Source organism: Tigriopus californicus, chromosome 8, assembly GCF_007210705.1.
Source record: "Tigriopus californicus strain San Diego chromosome 8, Tcal_SD_v2.1, whole genome shotgun sequence".
Taxonomy (NCBI): Eukaryota; Metazoa; Arthropoda; class Copepoda; order Harpacticoida; family Harpacticidae; genus Tigriopus; species Tigriopus californicus.
Window position 1 is genome coordinate 447,422 of NC_081447.1, and position 21,286 is coordinate 468,707.

Below are 21,286 nucleotides of genomic sequence, written 5' to 3' on the forward strand. Positions count from 1 at the left end.
AAAAGGGACTCTGAAAGTCACGACAAGTTGCGACAGACATGGGATGGACGTGCTAAGCCCAACCATTACTGATGGGAAAAGGGCAAGTACCAAGTCATCACAGAAACCCAAGTTCAACTTGTTGCCATCCAGGTCCAACTTGGGCAAGCCATGGATTTTTAGAAGACCTGGATGGCGCACGGCAAAAAGAAGGTGGGAAAGAGGGGAAAGAGGCGATCTCTCTGTTTGTTAGAAAGAGCACCCTTGACATCATTTTCTTCATGGAAAATGCAAAAATATCAATAGTTACGAATTATTAGGACAATTACCCAATTTTTAGGTCCTAATTTTCTATCATTAGTTCTTCTTTAAAGCTAAGAATGCAAATTCCAGTAGTGTTAGTAAAACTCTCCTCCCTTGACAAACTCAAGATATAGGTTTCAATGGGCACTTATTGGCAATTGTAAAAGCGAGACATTATACCTAATATAGTATGATTTTTGCAAAACTCTTCCTTAACCTAACCTAACGAGTTTCTAGTTACATAAACTTAAATCAATACTGAACTTTCAAAAATAATTTGACCCTTCCACTTGGATACTACAATCAAATCTAAATGATCCCGTGCAAATCAGTCATACAAAATTGTAAATGAATTGAAAATGAGCTTCTCAGTTTCCACATGAAGTCTTCCTCAATAGAAAACATTTAATGTTGAATTGAATTGCAAACATGATGTTAAACTACGACAGCAAGTTCATGAGGAGCATTATAACTCCTACAATCCAAAAAGTATGTAATAGTTAGGGCGGGGAAGGTATTATGTACTCGTTTTTTACAAGTAATTGAGGTTCAAGAACATTTTTTTCAATTTAAAGGAGCTCTTTCAATGCGATTCCTTCTGATTTTTTTGTTTGGTTTTTCCCGGGCTTTTCTAACCAATACAAGGAATGTAATCCCCAGTGCTATTAAAATGAAAGGTTAAAATTCGCCTACTTATTATCTTTCAATCTTTATATGATATTTGGTCTTCCAACGAATTTGTGTTGGCAGGTCGAGCTAGTCCTTGAATGTAGGGTTGATCTGGAATGCTATCTTAAAATTTGTCCAAGTCTCACTTGAATGATGCAACCGGATCAACAGGGCCTACGTATTCCCTACGAATATTATATAATTACTGGGGAGCGACTTATCTCCCCCTTTAAAAATTGGAACAACATGAGGCAGCTATAGTGAAGATGGAAACTTGCCCTAATCCAAGATGCAACGCATCAAGTACGAGAAAACAGGAGCAAGAACCAGTGAGCATCTCATCAGAAACTGAGATGTCACACCATCAGGGCCAGGAGAGCTCGAGGGTCTCAGTCAGGTCCCTGATGGCCTCTGAAGCATCTTGATCTGGGACTACAAGATCATCTAAACGTTCAACTTGACTAACCTTGTCAATCTCAACAGACTCATCTTCAGAGCAATGATCTGTTGCTCCTGAACTCAGTGGAGTTGAAAACACACGGCGACCATGACATTCCTTACCTACAATCCATTCCGGTAGTATCAAACGTCTTTTTCTTAATCCATTTTCTTGTGCTGCATTGAGCATCGAGTGTTGGATTTCTGGCCAATGCTTTTGAAGTAATCCACCACGAACCTGTTGGAGGTTCATCAGCGGAGGCCATTCTGACTCCATCAAAGATCTCCAAATAGAGTCGTGGATGACTTTGGAGGACAGCAACTATTGTGGAGATAACGAAGTTCTCTTCGTGGGTTTGAGGTCCCATTTGGAATCTGTTCCAATATTGATGCTCCCAACCAACAAAGAGATTCCTACCTGCCGATGATGTTCCTTGTGGAAAAGTGGCTCCAATGCAACAATGAAGTTCCTTGTGGAAACGAGGCTCCTACCCGCCAATGATGTTCCTTGTGGAAAAGTTACTCCAACGCGACATTGATGTTCCTTGTGGAGAAAAGGCTGCTACCCACCGATGAATTTCCTTGTGGAAATGAGGCTTTCCACTCATCTCTTCCCTCTGGTGGTCAACTGTTCGGTTCAAACTATTTGATGGTGTGCACCACAAGATAGTAGGCGAGGATCCCCATCAAATCGCCCTCTTCAGGCTCTTCGATATCCTTTGATGGACTTCGAACACCTGGATTGGACTATTCCTTCCCAAGCAGCCAGGTTGGCTTGTCCAATTGCACGGAACAAAGACTTATCGGGTAACGTATGTTTTTCGTCCGTCCCGACTATGGAGGTGGTAATTCCAATGTCCAAAACGTCTACGCTTTGTGCAGTTTGTAAACAACATTAAGGGCTTGCAGAGAAAATTTTCCTGCACCTAAAGCAATAAAATATGTTCATGTGCTTTTTGCAGAATCAGCGTTGTTTCTTCACCTCTAGAGGACGAACTTGGCGCTGACAACCCACTTTGGCTCCTTTAAATTGATTAGAGATCTTCATCTCTATTTGACATGATAGTTATATCTAACCAATGTCATAATTGTGAATCGCATACTGTATTGATAGAATAATTGACGAATGTGGATATTATTGTCTTCCTATTGTAGATGAATAAATGCCGTTACGAAAGATTCATTGAGGAATTTGTGTTTTTTCGCTTTCCTATCTTGAAGTCCAACTTTTATCTACTTTCCGGCCAGCTCCTGGTTTCTGTCATCTAGTCAAGCCAATTCATTGGCCAATCTATGAACTTCGGCAACGTTTTACACCCAGAAGTTATGTTGAAAGTCACAAGCCAATTTCCATTGGATGTTGGTTCTGACGGACTTCTCACCTTGGTGTTAAAGCCCATCTTCCGTTTATTATCTTTGCAACGATGCCAGTAACGACGAGGGAGTGGACCGTTTCCTTAATATTGATTTGCCATTTATACGGAGATATTAATTTTAAACATCCAATTGGTGTAAAGATTTAGTCGTCGTACCCATCATAAGCACTTTTTTGACTGTTTGGTGGGACATCATTTGAAGCGTGGCCGATTAAAAACATCCTCATTCCTCCTCCAAATTGAAGCCTGATACCGAGATTTGATGTCAAAAGTTTGACCGACGATAACGCGTTGCGGTAACCACCAAATTGCCCCTCTTTCAATGAACCAATTTGGGACCAAGAAAACAAATTGTGAGCTTTGCAATAACAGCAAGATGCTCGGATGTGCAACGGATGCACAAACTATTCTGGAACTAGTAGTTCATCCTTTCTTTCCTCATTTCGTGGCCAAACCCCTGCATAACCTGTCTCTTCATTGTAAGTTATCGTGGAGCCGCGTCTACGACAATGCTTTTGTTTCTTTGAAGCACATGGTGGCTACCAATGCGATGTTGTTCTTGCCTCAGCCGGATCTCCCGTTTTTATGTAATTATGATGGTAGCATCACTGGTCGTGGATTTATGGCATTCACATATTGCCCAATTACATCAAATCCCCTCGTTGCTTTCATCTCCAGAAAGCTCACAAAAAGGAGCTCTCAAAAGCCCTACCTCTCCCTCAAGTATTCAGGTCTATTGTGAGGACTTCGTTGTCTGAACTATTTCCACTAATTTGCCCCTGAGCTGACCATCCACATGAGCTCTATTGATACTTCGCGAATTCGCCTTTCTCACAACAGTACACTGTACGTGGCTCAACTTGCCCTGGAATTGTCATCTCACGACATATGGAGAGTGCATCGTCCAGAGTTACAAGCTAAGAGGTCGACGATCTTTCCTGATCCTTCGATGTCTCAAGCATCCGAAATCACTTTTTTTACCCCGACTTGCATGATCTTTCTGGCAAATATTTTTGACTCAACATTGAGATCGACGATATCAAATCACATCAATCATTCGAGGGCACGAATTCACAACACCGAGGTTCCAGTCGGGAGGTTTCCAACCCTGATGTCTAGTTCGGCGATCGTCCATTCTGGGAGTGTTTCTATGGCACAGTTTAAAGAAGCTCAAGATCAGGATATGGCCTGTCAAAATATTCTGACCAAAATGTCTTCACAGCGCACTCACAAGGCATCTCCTTTTTGCATGGTCAACACATTACTCTATCGTAAAGGTCCTAACAACCGCTTACTTTGGCTCTGTCTGAATCATTTCTTCCCAACCTTCTCTTTCTGCATCACTACTCGTCAATGGGATCTCACGAATCTCGGACCAAAATGTTACAAGACATTTCTACCAAATATTTTCACCCTACATTGAAATCATGTGTGTGGAAATATACAGCACAATGCTATCTATGCAAGCTTGGCTGCAAAGATGGCGGCCCCTTCACCATTTTGGCACCAATGAGCGGGCATCTCGTCCGTTAGAAATCCTCAATTTTGACACCATGGGAGGATTCCCATTGTCTCCACAGGGAAATCGTGTGGTTCATCTGATTTGCTGCAATTTCTCGTTTTTCCTTGTTCTCATCCCTAGCCCTTATAAATGTCAGATGCGCATCCGACAAACGTTGGAGAATTGTGTTTTCCTCAATTGTGTTTGCCTCGCATCCTTCAAAGTGACTCAGAGGCAGCTTTATTGCCCGGGACAGATCTTCATCTCTGTTTGATATCTCTTGGGATCACCCTAAAATAGACTCCTGCTCATTCTCAATGGGGAAATGGCACGGCTGAACTGGCCGTCAAACAAACCAAAAAAGTTTGAAAATACCTAGGTAAAATTATCCTTCTCCTTGGGATTCCCAATTACTGCTATTTAATGTTAGTGATGTGTGTTTCGATCCGGTAGGTCAGCTTTTTAGCTTAAAGGACCTCGGTTAGGGCTCCCATCACAAGCTAAAGAGAGTACAATATCACAATAAAAACTCCTTAAATGGGTGGCAAAACGCGACCCTGCCGTTCTAGGCCTCGGAACCAGGGATGCTTAAAAAATCGTTCCTATTCTTGGGTCTCCATTTCTCTACCCACTCACTTTTGGTTGGAATGGGAGCCCTACCAGAGGTTCTTCAAGCTAAATAGCTGTTTTTCCGGATCGAAACCCATCGCTATTCAATATGGCTCATAGTATCACCTCCACGTCTTTGGGTTGGAGCCCCAGCGAGGTGTTTTATGGACTTGCTCCCCAAATTTCCTTATGATTTGCTTTCGACTGATTATTCCTGACCCAACTTGGACTCCTATTGTACTGCGATGAAAGCTAGCCTTCATCATATCCGCTCTCATGTCCAAACTACGTTAGAAAAACATCGCGAAGGCTCCAGGAATCACGCAAATCGTCGCCGAAGACGCAAACTTCTTTCAGTCGGAGATCTTGTCATGTTGAATGATGCTTTAATCCAAAAGCATTCAGCTCTTCAAGCTGTCCTTGACGGTCCTTACAAAATCACCACTTTAGCTGACCATGGAAATACAACAATTTTGGAGCATATTAGGACTGGATACTATCATTTGTCCTTTACTCTCAATCATCCGCTTTCTCTGCGGTGTCTGCCCTTGTCGGAGCATTCTGGATCGGGCAAGCCCAGCCTGGACGCGTCCCTTATCTACCGCTAGTGCCCCAGGAACCATTGGATTTACTCCACAGTTCAACGACCCTTTTTGGAGTCACAATTCATTGCACTCCATTGTCTTCTCCGATTTATGGGATCCCTTGCCTTCTTGCTATGGTAAGCATCTTTACTGTTCCTCATCCCATTGGCTAGAGGGTCCTCCATCCATTAACCAAGTTTTCTCGCAGTTCACTCAACCCGGTGCGCAATGTCAAAACATCTTTCAACTTACCCAAATGCTATGGAAAGTATCGCTCCTGTTCGTAATCCCATTGTCTAGAGTAAAGCCACTATAATAGAAGAGTAAGCGCATGAGATTTTTGGTCCCAAAACGTCGTTTCCATTGTACTGTGGTTCTTCAGTTCACCCCCAAGGCAGCTTTTTGTGTTATGTATTTACTTCATTATTGTAAAACGTAGCAAAAAAATGAATGGGGTGCATTTTAAAAAAAAATCTATAATCTTTAAGGCCTTTAAAATGACAAATTAGTCGGGCCGGAAGGTTGACAATCCCTGATAACGCAACCCTGCTTCCGGATGCGTTCACAGGGATGCCAAAATGTACGTCTAAAACATTTGTCATGGCAAATGTCAAGGCTTTGCTTCTATTGCTAGGATGCAGTAAAAAATTCATTGTTACACCGAGATAGTTTTGTGTGCGTGTTGCTAAGTGAATGGGATTATCTGCATGACTAGTTTCATCGCCACTTTCTGAGATGAATTGGGTCATGTTTGAGGTTCACTTTGGAAATCCTGAAGGCAAATCAAACGTTTTAAGTTCAACGCACATGAGCCGGAAACGGCGATACAAAAGGGTGACTGTATATAGGTTTGTAAATTGTTTATAATGATGATGGTGAAAGATTTTATATACAGTTGGAGCCTATTTTCATTACATTAGTGTTATCCTTTTTTGGCTTAATTGTCTACATTTATTCATCAAACAAATGTTTCAAGTATTGATTCAAACGTGTAATCAAACTCGACCTGATTTAACCTAATGTTACCTCCCTGGTCTGACGCATAATGCAGGGATGGAGGTCTGAAGGCGCGTTGGAATTTAGTAAATTAATTTAGTATCGGTGCATGTTTTTGAATGCCAACATCCTTGTTATTTGATGTTTTCAACAACACTTTCAATTTTTACTCCACTCTCAATTCCATTAAACTTGACATTTTTAAACGAAGGAAATGAATACGAATGAAATTACACTTACCTCTACCGTAAGTTGAAGCTTGGCAAATAGTACTTTAACAAAATGTATGCATCACTTTTGCCAATCCAGGGCTAAGGTTGCATCAATTGTGAATCTGGACCTTCCGAATCATCTAAATTATTACATTTTACGGTTATAGAGACTATAGAATTACAAAAATCTTGCACCCGATTTATTGCCTTGCTGAGTTCAACAATAATGAAGTAAATTCATAACACAGGAAAAGCCGCCTCGGGGATGAACTGAAGAACGACAGTACAATGGAAACGACGTTTTGGGACCAAAAATCTCATGCGCGTACTCTTCTATTATAGTGGTTCTAGTCTAAAGGATCCTCCATTAACCAAATATTCTTGCATTTCGCTCAACCCGATGCGCAAAGTCAAAACATCTTTCAACTTACCCAAACTGGCCACAGTACAAGGTTGGGGCAGCTTGGTTGGAACGATATTACAAATATTTGTGTTTTTAGCCATTTTTATGAAAGGTCTAAAAAAATTGGTAAAAGATGATGTGGACCCACTCAAGGCAGTTTGTCTGCCAGGGCTTGTCCCTAAGCTTGCACAGCCACCGGTATTTCATTGTGGTGCAGTGAAATTTTCTATGGCGACGTTTAGGCAAGCTTTGGCAGGTTCGTTTGTTTGCTGGCACCAATATCAGTGATGCAAGTTTGGGGCTTCAAACACGTTTTCGAGAAGCTGACCCTTTTTTCACATTGCTATATGAGGAAAGGTCAGCTTTGTTAAAACCAGTTTGAAACGCCAATTTTGCATCACTGACATTGGCAGGCAAGTTTGTTTGCTGGTACCAGCGCTTGCCTAAAGGTCCTAATATGTCATTTTGTTCTACGACCGAGCCCAACATTTTTCAGCTGATTTGACATTGCTCACACTTTTGACCTAAGGGATGGAGGTCGCAAAACGGTGATTTGGGCCTTACCTTGGATCGGTTTTCACCAGGGTGGGCATTTCATTTTTGGACACTTTTGTCCACCCCTGTCCAAAAGTGTCCAAAAGTGTCCAAAAATAAGGGTGGACAAAAGTGGACAAAAGTGTCCAAAAGTGTCCAAAAGTGTCCAAAAATACGAACCTTTAAAACTACAAATATAAAGGATATTCTGTATGAAACCTATCCTCTACTTCAAAAATTGCTCATTGATGGTTCCAAGAGCAAGATAAGTCTTTAAAACCTTTGCCATATACCTCTAACATACCCAAAAAAGGTATTTGAAAGACAGGTTCTTAACTCTTTTTTTCTTACGTTAGATTAGAAAGCAAGCAGGGAACAAAGTCTCCCTCTAGTAGAATGCAGCTGTTGCAAAGGATTCAAAAACTGAAATAGCTAAACATTATATTCTGGTTATCTGGCTTCATTTATTCAACATTATTAACTTTTTGCAAAAATGTTTTACTTAAAATCATCAGTCATTTGGGATATCTTCTTAAAAAGTACTAATATTAAAAATTGAATTTCTTACGAATTGCTAAAATCTAATAATGACATATTTTCCTATACTTATGGTTTTTCTTCCATAAGTAAGTTAATTGAGACATTGTTAGGCATATTTTTAACTTTTAAAGATGCGCTTGATGTCAGGAAATGAGATTCCCAATGTTTCTTAAAGAAACATATATCTTAGTTTTTAGATGTATTATAAAAGTGTAATTCATGCACTCCTTATAAATATGTTATGTATATTACAAATATGAGAAGTATTATTGGATATTTGATATTCAGCTCCTAAGCTTTTTTAAAATTATTTTTTTTAATCTTTGTTAAAATTACCCAGCCACCAAATGCCCTGATTATAGTGTGGCTTTGACTTATTAACATTCAAAATATATTAAAGATATTTGTTTTGACTTTATAAAGCTGTATTGTATCAAGATAACGAATTTCGTTAAGTGTATATCTTGGAAATTAAAAACGTTAGTGAAAAGGCTAGTTGTTACTTCATATTTATGTGTTTGAAGAAAGCTTAGATTTTATTGATTACTGATTCTATTTGCTGGTTCACATCTAGATTTGGTAAAGAAATAACATGATTTAGGGTTTAAAAGTGTTTGCTTGTCAATCCCCTTTTGCACAATTGTACTTAATTTTGGACACATTCTGCCCACTTTTGTTCACTTTTGTCCACTTTTGTCCACTTTTGTCCACTTTTGTCCACTTTTGTCCACTTTTGTCCACTTTTGTCCACTTTTGTCCACTTTTGGACACTTTTGGACACTTTTGGACACTTGGTGTCCAAAAGTCACGCTAATTCTCAAAATTGCCCACCCTGGTTTTCACCCTCCATCCTTTCAAAGAGGCTACTGCTGATCATTTCCAGCCATTATGCTCCAGTTTTCACTTATTGAACTGTTTATTGATTATTATTGACATTGGAATTCAAGTATCATGAAATAGTTGGCTCTTTTTAGCTCAGTTTTGGTTAAAACACGTTAGATTCACTTTCAAGGAGTGTTTGGATGTTTCCGGCAACCACTGACATGAAACATATTTTGGGACTTTACACGAATTCCTCTCACTTGTAATTTTAATCCGCGCAAGTCAAATTTCTTTGTTCATCCATGTTTTATCACCCATTGAGCTTAACCTCAACTTGGACAAGTGGGAATTTGAACCATAGAAAAAAACCAGTGACAAGAATTCTTTTATAAACAACATCCTTGAGCAACAGCGTAAAACTTGTCATGTTCATCCTTGTGATTTTGAATGCGATGGCGAGTGAATCTGTGTGGCTTGGATAGCATGACTAAGAGTTTTTCAATTTCTGGTCCTGAGGTTGAGTTCAATAGTTTCTAAATTTTCCTTTGTACTATTGTGGTACATTTGGCGGCTTCAAAAATGTCCAGTATACCGTGGTCCATGCCTAAGGATAACGATCAGAGAATGTGTTGGCGTTATTGATCCGGTAGCATCTTTCAAGTCAGGCTTAGACAAATTTTTAGATAGCATTCCAGATCAACCCTACATTCAAGGATTAGCTCGGTCTGCCAAGTCGAATTCGTTGGTAGACCAAATATTGTATAAAGATTAAAAGGTAATAAATAGACGAAGTGTAACCTTTCATTTTAATAGCACTGGGGATCACATTCCATGTAGCGGTTGGGAAAGCCCGTGAAAAACAGTACCAAAAAAAATGGCAGGCCTGGCTAGCCTTTGTATGTAAGGTTGATCTAGAATGCTAGCTAAAAATTTGCTCCAGGCAGTTTAGAAAGATGCTTTTGGATCGAGAATGCCTATGTTTTCCCTATGCATATTACAGAGAAACAAGTTAAACGATGATAGAGCCCCAGAAAGAAGAGAGACTTGAACAAGTTTTTGTAAGAAGTCAAGAGGGAGGTGATGAGGCTTAGCATAGCTTCCTAGCATGAGAGAGGTCCCTGGTTTCGCTCTCCTCCCCGACCTTATCCAAAGAATTTTAAGGCGCAAGCCGCACCCACTGACGGAGAACCAGACTCATACGGACTACGAAACTGCCAATCGGAGCAATATACGGATGATATGATGGCAAGCTTTGCTGGCCAGGACAAGGATCACTCCTTCAACCATAGCACCCCAAACTTAAAAGAATATTCCTTATCAACTCTACGTTCAAGGGCTAGCCAGATCCGTTTCTATCAATTCCACTTTCAAGCTATTTAATCCTATGACCATGAACGACTGCGACTAAAATGTTACCAATTTTATTTTAAGATATGTGAAAAGATATCGTACTGACAACAAGTTCGGACGTGCGTGAGAAGAAGGTGGACATATGAATATTTTTCTGACGTGGGAGTTATAAACATCTAATAAATAGTCAATTGAAAAAAGTACGAGATGAGCGCCACATACGACATGGAGATCACTGCCACTGAGAACGAGAATCCCACCACCTTTCGGGGTGACCATTTTTTATAATGCGAATCACTCATGGGGCGCACTTGGGCGTTCTGTAACCAAGGATGCTCGAGCGCTTCCAAACATGAGGGTCGGTCATTGTGCTTGAGACTCATCAGTCGGCGGACAAAGTCTTTGGCCTCGTCGCTCACGTGTTCCCACGTGTGGGAATGAAAATCGAACTTCCCCTTCACAATGGCATCCAGCAGAGCACTCTCTTCCTCCGCTTCACTGATTCCGGAGTCTTGGCCGTTCTGGGGGCAAAATGGCGGATACCCAGCCAATAGGACATACGTGATGACGCCAACGCTCCAAATGTCAGCGGCGGGAGTTACAATGTTCTTGTCAATGACCTCGGGAGCCATATAGCCTGGCGTGCCGCATAGCGGGCTGTTCTCATTGATCTCCCACACCCACTCCGACAGGCCGAAGTCGGCCATCATGATCTTACTGTCCTCGGTATCGTCATAATAGAGAAGGTTCTCCAATTTGAGATCGCGATGAACGATCCCGAGGTCATGCAGGTAGTTAAGGGCGCACAAGAGCTGAACAATCAGGGCTGCTGTCTCGCGCTCCGAGAAGCTCCCGTGCTCGATCAGTCGATCAAAGATCTCACCCCCCTTGGCCAATTCCATGACGAGACAGATTGAGTCTGTCTCTTCGAACACTTCATTCAAATGAATGATATGAGGGTGGTCCAAGATGGTCATGATCCGGATCTCTCGCTCGATCAACCAAGTCATATCTTCCTGGCCTGACAATGAGGTCTTTTCGATGACTTTGATGGCCACCCAATGCTCCTTCTCGGAACGGCTCTCGGCCAGATAAACCACTGAATAGGTACCCTCCCCGAGAATCTCATCGAATCTGTAGTAGTCATTGGCTCTCACCCCCGGATTCAGTCTGGACTCACGTCGCTTGACTTCTCCAGGGACTGAGCAGGACAAACACGAGCACTGACTATCGCTCCGAGAGGGAGCGGCTGAAATCCGGATGAATGAGGCGGCAGAATCGGTGGTGGTGGAATACGACTCATCATCACTTGAGCGGTCCAATTTCGAAAGCAACGATTGTGAGGACACGCGACTCAAAATCATGTCAATGGAGAAACCCGAGAGGAGATAAACCAACACTCGCGTCACAATTAGTTCGTACTGCTCCCACTACTTCTTTTACTACAGCAACTCCAACTGCCACTGCCACTTCTACTGCTTCTCCTCACTTAGTAACTTTTGCACTTGAAAATCTCTGAAGAAGCTTGCAAGATAAGCCTTGTATGTGACTGTTGTTCAACTACGTTCTGCGATGTATGCGTTAGGATCTCGCGGAGATGGCAACTCAGATTCCAGTCCAAGCGGGCAAAAGCTTGGAAGCAAAAAGCATCTCTTCTAGGCTATAGGGTCAAGGGTCGAACGATCTTGGAGGGATCGAGCGATAACTGCGATAACTGGCACACTGAGTGAAACCTTGGTAAGCATCGTGAAATGATGACCAAGCTGTTGATGCAGTATGTGTACCTAAGTACGGTCTCCTTCCACGGAGGAATGAATTCGGTGCTCTTCTTCTATGTACGTACAGTATCATTCGTTTATCGAGAAAGAAGATCGGGGAAAACTCGTTTCTCCAAAGGCTACAAACAACACACACTCTTGTCTACCATACGATTAACACATCGATTGAGGGTTAAATTCTTCAATTATCTTTATGATCACTATGTGTTGGCCTGACAGTTGCTCGAGCGGAAAGTTAATAATTATGTTCATTAAAATTTCAACAGTCCCTGTCACTTCAATGTTCAACAATTGAACGTTGCCCAGTTTTGTAGGAGAGAGAACTATAAAATCGTTTTAACTCAACATCCACCTACAATTCTATTGAGGAATAAAATGGTCCTAAGTGTGCAGTTTTATTGAAGTAGAAAATTGATGATTCTAATCATTGCCCAATCACACTTTCATTTTCAATACCATAAAGGCAAAGGTATCGAAATTGCAGTGACTTGTTCCTTTTTCGAGAAAGGCAGTTTTTTCTTTACATTTCAATATGATATATTCGTAGCGATCCCCCCAAAAGACATTACTCCTTCCTTTTTTCATCTCGACGCAGTCTTCGGTTTTTCGTTCCTCTCTGCGCCCAACTGAATGAAACTTATAGTATGTTTTATGGGGACTTTTAGGCAAGCTCTGGCAGGTTCGTTTGTTTGCTGGTACCAGTGCCAGTGATACAAATTTGGGGCTTCAAACACGTTTACGAGAAGCTGACCCTTCTTTCACATTGCCAAATGAGGAAAGGTCAGTCTCGTCAAAACCAATTTGAAACGCCAACTGAAGTATTGCACTCACCAATTGTGCCCTGGTAACTATTTTTGCCTATTTGTCTGCGTGAGCATTATCTCTCTCTGGCTGGTTGTGGCTTGATGTTAAGAAATAAGATCAACGACATAAACTTGGCCTCCTTTCCTTAATATTGGTAGGACGCTAAAAATACTTAGTGTATTAGTGAGAAAATGACTAACTAGAGGTTTTTTCATACCGTAGAAAAGACTAATTCTCCATAGCAAATGGACAGGGCATTAGTCGTTCCTCGGCTCGGTGGTTATGATTCCTGATTTAGTGCTTGCGCAAATGCCAAGACTTCTAGTTGCCATTTTCTTTGCTAAAGAAACAAAAGGAACAATTTTTGTTCAATAAGCTTCTTTAAAAGTAGCTCATATTAGTATATTAGTGCATTTAAAATACATTTGCAAGTATCGTTGTGCAAAGCAAAGTCAAACATTGTTATCAGAACTCTTATTTATGCACTGACATAAAATTTCTTCAATATCTATTTTGCAGATGCTTAGTTATTACACTTTAAATGTTGCATTTTGCTATAAAAGCGACCGAAAATGGCCTAAACCTACTTTAGTTAATTGCAAAAAACAAATAATGTGCTTTTATGATAGCATGAAAATAAATGATATTCTTTCAATTTCATAAATATTTCCCTAGAACCTAAAATTAATTCGTATTGGCACCTAAAATCTACTCAAGATTTGAAATATCCAATTCTTTTTCTTAAACTTGGAAAGCTAAACTAGTCAATGATGTGGTTGAAATTTTACAAGCATACATTTGCCAGTTTAATTTTCAAATTTCTCACTTTTTGCTCAGATCATTTTCTACGTACCAAAAACTTTTTCATCAAATGTTAATAAAAATGCCTCACTTCAAGATCACAAACAAATGAACTCATGGTTAATGATTATGATATTATAGTTATGAACTGTTCACCTTAAGTAATTTTTAAGTGATACTATAAACTATTTTTTTACTTTTTCTGCATACTTTTGAAAAGTAGAACAATTTCATTTATTTTTAGGGACATTGAAAAAGCATATCAATTTTTTGGCAATTTCTATAAGGTATAACCAGAGCATTTTGCGGCCAAATTTGGTGCAAATTACAACTTTTGAAAGGTAATATGTCATAGTCTGTTCCATGGATGTTTTTTGAAATTTTGATTGAAGGCGTTAGTAAGAATGCTCACCATGTTTTTTGATAACGATTTTAAAAATGCGATCTTCGAACAGGTCTTTAGTGGATTAATATACTTATAAGAGCTACTTTTGATGATGTAGGGTTTTTTCAAAGTTGGTCCTTATGTTGCTTAAACAACGAAAAGCACAACTAGAAGTCTTGGCATTTGAGCATAATCTTTTCAAGTGTAGTGGGAACCACCGTGATTGGGTTACGGTTAAAATCACTTTGCCCAAAAGGAGTAATTGATTACACAACTATTACTTGGCATAAAATGTAATGGCGTTGCTCGTTACAATTACTTTTCATAAAATTGAGATGATCTTTGCTTCAGTTTTTTTTTGCCCCGTCAAGACCAGTCTTCTTTAATCAATGTTTTTTTGTCGCAAACGTAACATAATTTAGTTTACGTTGCAACAACAGTTTTGCTTTTTTGACAAATCAACCTTAGGAAAACCGATTTGTTGACTTCAGATTTTTGTCTTTCGTCGTTTCTTCAAACTTTCCTTGCATGAAAAATGAAAATCTTTGAAAGCATTCAATTTATCATTTTAAGTATTTGACAAATGGAAAGGTCCTCCTGATATTTGAAGATGCTTTGATTCGGATGTTAAAAACATAGTGCACATGTACCTATGTGGATCACAACGGGAAAACAACTGATTGAGGAAGATTGAGTGATTGGTAAAATTTGACTTTGCCGTTCCTTTATACATTTTCCCAGATCACGGCAAGTTGCTTACGATGTTTCGATGGGCTTGATGAAACGACGGTTCCGGAGCATTTGAACGCCATTCACTTCGAGTACATAACTCCTGCCTCAATGTAGAGTCAACATACTTGCAGATCAGTTCTCTAGTGTGTTGAGCGTTTAGAGGATCTCGTAGTCCCAGATCAAGATGCTTTAGAGGCCATCAGGGACCTGAGACCCTCGAGCTCTCCTGGCCCTGATAGTGTGACATCTCAGTTTCTTATGAGATGCTCACTGGTTCTTGCTCCTGTTTTCTTGTACTTGGTGCGTTGCATCTTGGATCAGGGCAAGTTCCCCTCTTCTCTGAAGGTAGCTCATGTTGTTACAATTTTTAAAGGGGGAGATAAGTCGCTCCCCAGTAACTACAGGCCGATTTCTCTCACTTCGAATATTGCGAAGGTGTTTGAGAAGATCATGAAGTTCAAACTTGTTGAATTTCTTGCTGAGGTTAATGAAGTCCTTCCTCCTAGCCAGCACGGGTTCCGAGCACATTTTAGCACGGTTACCCAACTGATTGAACATATAGAGCAGGTTATTGAGGGACTAGAGAGCCATGAATCAGTCGATGTACGTAGTTTATCTCGACTTTGCCAAGGCCTTTGACAAGGTAGATCATGGTCTTTTGTTAACAGGCCTCCATGAGATTGGGATCCAAGGCAAGGTTCTCAATTGGCTAAGAAGTTTCATTTCTGGTCGGAAGCAATTGGTTAAGGTTGAGGGATCCCTTAGTGACATACATGATGTCAAGTCGGGTGTCCCTCAGGGCTCCATTTTGGTGTCCTCTTCTTTTCATTATCTTCATTGCTCCGCTTCAGAAGCTTGATAGTAGTAATGTCAGTATCTCTTCTCATGCTGTAATACAAAATTGTTAGTTGGTAGGAATGGTCAGAACTCCGGTTGTCGTGTAGGGGTCCTAGACCAAATCTACTCCTGGGTTGCTGCGAGTAACATGGCACTGAATGGAATGAAATTCCTTTCAATAACCTTTGGGTCGACGTCAATATGAGAGAGCTCTCGTGTTGGAGAGGTTAGAAAGGTTGAGATTGTACTGTATTCAGAGAAGGTACGAAAGGTATCTGATTCTGTACGTTTTCAAAAGCATTCATGAGCTTTGTTCCAACCCAGGATTTAGGGTCAATTGTACCGACCGTAGAGGCTTAATGTGCGTTTTGAGAGCACCTTCAAGCCCTCGAGAATCCAGGCTAGTTAAAACAATGAAGTCCAACTCTCTTCTTTCTCGGGCTCCTTCATTGTTCAATTTGCTGCCCTCAAATATTCGTAGGGCTTATGTTGGCGTTGATCCAGTAGCAGGATTTAAGTCAGACTTGGACAAGTTTTTGACTAAAATTCCGGATCAACCTTATTTTCAAGGATTAGCCAGATCAGTCAACTCCAATTCGTGATCAAATAATAATTATAAATAAAAGTCAAGTAAAATAAATAATCTTCTCGTCTTGAACTGCTGGGATTCAAATGCCGGTAGCGGTAAGGAAGTCCGAAAATTATATCTCATATCCAGAGCGGTTCCAGTGAGATCCCACCCCTTGGTCTGAGGATCCTGAATGCGGACATGGGTGCCAATGGGAGGCTTCCTGAGGGAATGGTCATAGAGATCGTGATACTCCTTAGAGCTCGTTTCATTTTCCTGCTTAACTTGCAGTGTTTTGTCAATGTTTTGGTCTGGATGGGACGATGCGGGTGCAAAAGATTGTTGGTGTTGACCAAATAGCCATTGAGCTGGGCTCAATCCATCATCCAGTAGAAAGTTCCTCCATTCTAAAAGTGGCCTTCCAATTACAATCGACCTTCACCAGCATGGAATCGGACACATTAAAAAAGGCTTCAATTAACCCATTTCATCGACTGTGATATGGAGAGACAAGTGCATGATAGATTCCCAGTTTGGAACACAATATCTTGAACTCCCAACGGAATTGAGGACCTCCATCTGATCTGATCGTGCAAGGAATGCCGTATTCCATGAACCATTGCTCAATGGTCTTGATGATCAACATGAACCATTGCTCAATGATCTTGATGATCAAGCCAGTATTGGTCATGTTCAAGGATGACACATACAACCAGCTTGAATATTCGTCATCCATGACCAGATGCTTTTTGTTCTTGAGCTCAAATAAATCAACGGAAACACATTCAAACGGCCTTGAAGCTGAGGATGATGAAATAGGTTCATAGGGTTGGCTAGGTCTCAATTCCTGGCATTTAGAACATACTTGCATAAATTGATTGATATCCATGGCAGTCATACTTTCGAGCCGGGGTCTGCTTTCGGGTCTGGATTCTCGAGGGCTTGAAGGTGCTCTCAAAACGCACATTAAGCCTCTACGGTCACTACAATTGACCCTAAATCCTGGGTTGGGACAAAGCTCATGAATGCTTTTGAAGACGTACAGTATCAGATACCTTTCGTACCTTCTCTGAATACTGTACAATCCGCACCTTTCTAGCCTCTCCCAATGCCAGATGTGGGAGTGAATGATACGTTCAATAGATCACAATGTTTGGGGAACATTTCCTTTTGGAAAAAAATGAACTGTAACATTGTCCATAGAATATTAAGTGATGCTCTACTCTTTGCATGATTCTTTCACAATGAAAAAAGAAGGCCATAAGTACAACATTTATATGAAGTAATCAGGCAGCTATTAGTTACTTAAAGGATTTAATGTATTTGTCTCTACAGGGCTAGGGGATTTTTTACAATTTCAGATTAGTTTTAGATTTTTTGGAAGTTTGTATCGGTCAAAAAAAAATCTGGGAACTTCTAATTTTGTTGAAAAATTGTATGTGTATGTGTGTGTGAGGGGGGGATCAAATGGAACATCGAAGGAACCCGAAAGAGAAGCAAGTGCTTCATTGATTTGATTAGTCTGAATTTTTGGGGAGGGCTCAAGAGTGTAAGAGCGTCACTACAATTGACTCTAAAAACCTTTTTGAGGACGAAGCTCATGAATACTTTTGAAGATGTATTTTATAAGGTACTTTTTGCCCCTCCACGAAATACTGTATTGTTCCTATCTTGCCGGTTTGTAACAATAAAGTAGTAGTTCTCGAATTCTTAAGTTGTTCACGATTGCCTATTTGGCAAAAGCTCAAGCTTTTCCTGACAATACAACTAGAATTTACGCGCTTTACGCGCAAAAGAGCAAGTAAAAAAATATTTGCATTTTAGCCCACGTCTCTTCACCCTGAGAGATAGCTGAAATAAATCACACAGAGGAATTTAATTTGATCTAAAACCTACATGGGTTAGGGTATTAGTTTGTGGGTCCAAGCTGGGAGACAATTTTGAGTACTTTAGATTTCAAATATTTTAAAATAATGAAATACATTGAAACCTTTGGTAATTGCCTCAAACTTTTGCAAAATTAGTTCAAAAATGTCTTTTTATGTGTCTTTTTTTTTCTTTCAAACAGGCGTATGTCTTTGAAATTTGTTTTTGAAAATGAAAATTATTTCCTGCTTTCAAAAGACTATTTTTAGTGATTAAAGTTTAGTGGCCCTCTAAAAGAATTTTTTTTTGAGCCCTGAATATAACATTGAAATGTATTTTCTCACAGTTGCCACATAAACTAAAACCGAAACAATTCTCCAAGGCTTTTTAGGGAAGCAGTAAAATGTCCAGATATGACCTTAAAGTGCAGTTATGCCATTTCACACATTTTGACGCCTCCAGAGACCCGACATTTTGCTTGGCAATAACGTGTTTTTGTAAAATTGTAACGTGTAATTAGTCATAACGTGTTTTCCCTCCTTTTAATTGTAATGTTGAAATATTGAGGCTTCATTTCTTTTCTCAGCCTAGTGGACGAAAATTCATCGAAATGTTCCTCTGGCCAGACACAAGCGGATGTTTTCTACCTTGTAGACAATGATTTCATTAAGTAACATTCGTTCAATGCAAAGTCGTTACTTTCTTTGCAGGGGTCTAATTTTTGTCACTTCGGTAACGTGTGTGTTACTTGAATTCGCAGAAATGAGATATGATCGTACTTTCGTTTTTTTACATTTTGAATGCCATAGTAGGATGTTCTCGAACGGAAATGAATGCTGGGCAGAAAGCAACTCTTGGCTTCGTAAGCAATCGCTCGAAGAGCTGCCCTTAAGGCAGAAAAAAAGATCGAAAGGTGTGGGAAATGGATTACAATAACTTCGAAGTACGACTCCCTGGATTCCCTACTCCTCGAAACTGCCGGTATGGACGCAGACTCAATTGGATGCACACGTACACAGACACAAGATACACACCCGCACACACTTTTCTGCACACACACACACACATGGCTATTCACTTCTTTTAATGTCAAATACCGAAGTGCATGAGTCAGTGGAGGTGTGAGATGGGAATTCCACTCAACTAGAGCATCCTTATTATTGGGTTCCCAGCTTAGACTGGCCTTTGCTCGGCATTCTTCCGTGAAAAGGTTATGAACCCATAGGCAGCAAAGTGAGGCCTAAGCCACTGATTATGGCAACTTTATACCTATGGTAAGATGGAAAACGATGAGAGTACCTGTCTGATTCAATCAGTGATTCAGACCGAAAGACGTTCACGGCTGGACATGTCGTGGTCCATCAATACGAATTGATGATATTTCTTACTTTAGTAAAGAGTGAGGTACTCTCTTAGTCGAGCCAGATGATCTCATCAATGAGGAGGATTACTCAAGAACAAAAAGGCCATGCAAATTTTCTAGCACCTTCTTAAATTTTGAGTTGCCTTGCTTGTTGCTTCTTGGCAAGCACGATGAGAGCTAAAGGACGGAGAAAGAGACTTTCCCCGTTGCTTCACAAGAACTCGGCAGGGTGCAACAAACAAAGTGAGAACGAGCTTTTGACTAGGCATGCATGATGGCATGAACAAGCATATTCTGTTGCATTAAATATGACTTGTTTATTGATTTTGGAAATGCAGAGCAGATATGGTGTAGCGGGTAGTGCAGTTCCTATCATGAGAGAGGTCTCTGGTTCGATCTTCCCCCCGACTCTACTCAAAGGAACTTGCATACCCTGATCTCAACCATGGACGGAGAACCAACCTCAGAAAAAAACCTTGTGTATTTAGCGTGAATAAAGACTGGGATGCAAGTATTGAGAACTAGCATTTACGTTATGATTACATATTTCGTTGAATAGCGCTCAATATTTATTCTGTCCTTTTTTTCTGATCTGCAATTTGAAAGGAGCGCAATTTAAGACTTTGCGGTTTGATTGAGCTTAAATTTGAAGTACGTAATTGCAGTGAACTGGGGATGATCTGACTTGAAGACAACTAAAATGAGTTAAATCGAATAGGAGTTTTGAATTGCCACCCTTAAAACATTGGAAACAATCCATGTATTTATTGCCTTCAATGAAGACCTGGTGTTTTCTCCCCCTTGCTTGATCCAATCTTTTCTGGCCAATGTTTTAACGTTTCCAATTCTGCTCTTTCCACGTACCTTTTTAAAATGTAGTGCAGAAAACTAAATTGATTTTGTGAGAAATCGTTTCAAGTACAGTTTACTCATTCAAGCAAGAAAAACACTTTCTCAGTATTTGTTCGTTTTTGTGTCTGCACCCTATGAACAAGAACGCCACCTGAGTGCATGCTTGGAAAAAGCGGTCGGTTCCAGGCCCATCCATTCTCCATCCCTAGATAGCCTACATAAGACATGCGTCCGTTCGCTATTATGGACGGTAAGGAAGACTCGCTTCTCGTTCACTCCATAATTCCTTCCTTTCTGTAGCCAATATCCGCACAGCAGAGTCGTAAAACAATTCCTTCCCCGATCCGCTTAGGAGACTCTCTACTGTGTGGACCACGTACTGTCAGGTGAGATCGCAATGGACGTTCGTTGGTGACTGCTCCATAGATCTTCACGAAAGCTCAAAAAGCCAGCGAAAAGGCGGACGTCGACGGAGACTCCAAGTAGAGGAACTCGGACGGAGGGAATGATCAAAAGGCTAAATTTACACTCGGTTCGGGGGCAAGCTCGTCATCATGAAGCCTTCGGCCACGGATATTTGGATGTGTGCCCAATTACGGACTTTTGAGCCAAGGAGAGGCTCGGCCGAGGCATCACCACCTGGCCCACCTTTGCATCTCCGTTTACTACGAAGGGGCTGAGTATGACTGGGATCAAGAGTGGCACACAAACAAGTGTACTGCTGTACTTACTTGTGACTCCTATGCTTCGTCAATGGCGCCCACGAGCGGATGGGGAGCGGATGGGCGACGATTGGGATGATGCTGATGGGGATGCGGATGCTGATGGTGATCATCATCAGAGGGAGAACGTCTTGGGCATCCCAGTTGATTGTAGGAGTGAGAGAGAGGATTTTACCATGATTCACATAGGCTCCGATATCTCTTTTAAATAGTGAAGCTTAAACGACAATCCAACTCATCCTGAGATCCAAGTCCAACGTGA

At 40.7% G+C, this 21,286-nt stretch overlaps 1 protein-coding gene and 1 long non-coding RNA gene across 2 annotated transcripts; one reads left to right on the top strand and one right to left on the bottom strand.

Annotated features, from left to right (window-relative positions):
* Nucleotides 1-989: 989 nt before the first annotated feature.
* Nucleotides 990-2,572, top strand: LOC131885130 (uncharacterized). The gene is made up of 2 exons (XR_009373798.1): nt 990-2,201; nt 2,352-2,572. It is a non-coding gene; the product is annotated as an uncharacterized LOC131885130 (long non-coding RNA).
* Nucleotides 2,573-10,371: 7,799 nt separating this feature from the next.
* On the bottom strand, nt 10,372-11,925 carry LOC131884768 (calcium/calmodulin-dependent protein kinase type 1-like). The gene has a single exon (XM_059232645.1). The coding sequence runs from the start codon at nt 11,678-11,680 to the stop codon at nt 10,493-10,495; it is 1,188 nt and encodes a 395-aa protein (XP_059088628.1). The 5' UTR covers nt 11,681-11,925; the 3' UTR covers nt 10,372-10,492.
* Nucleotides 11,926-21,286: the final 9,361 nt, after the last annotated feature.

Coding starts and splice junctions, on each gene's coding strand:
- LOC131884768 (XM_059232645.1), bottom strand. CDS start 11,680: ATGATTTTGAGTCGCGTGTCCTCACAATCGTTGCTTTCGAAATTGGAC.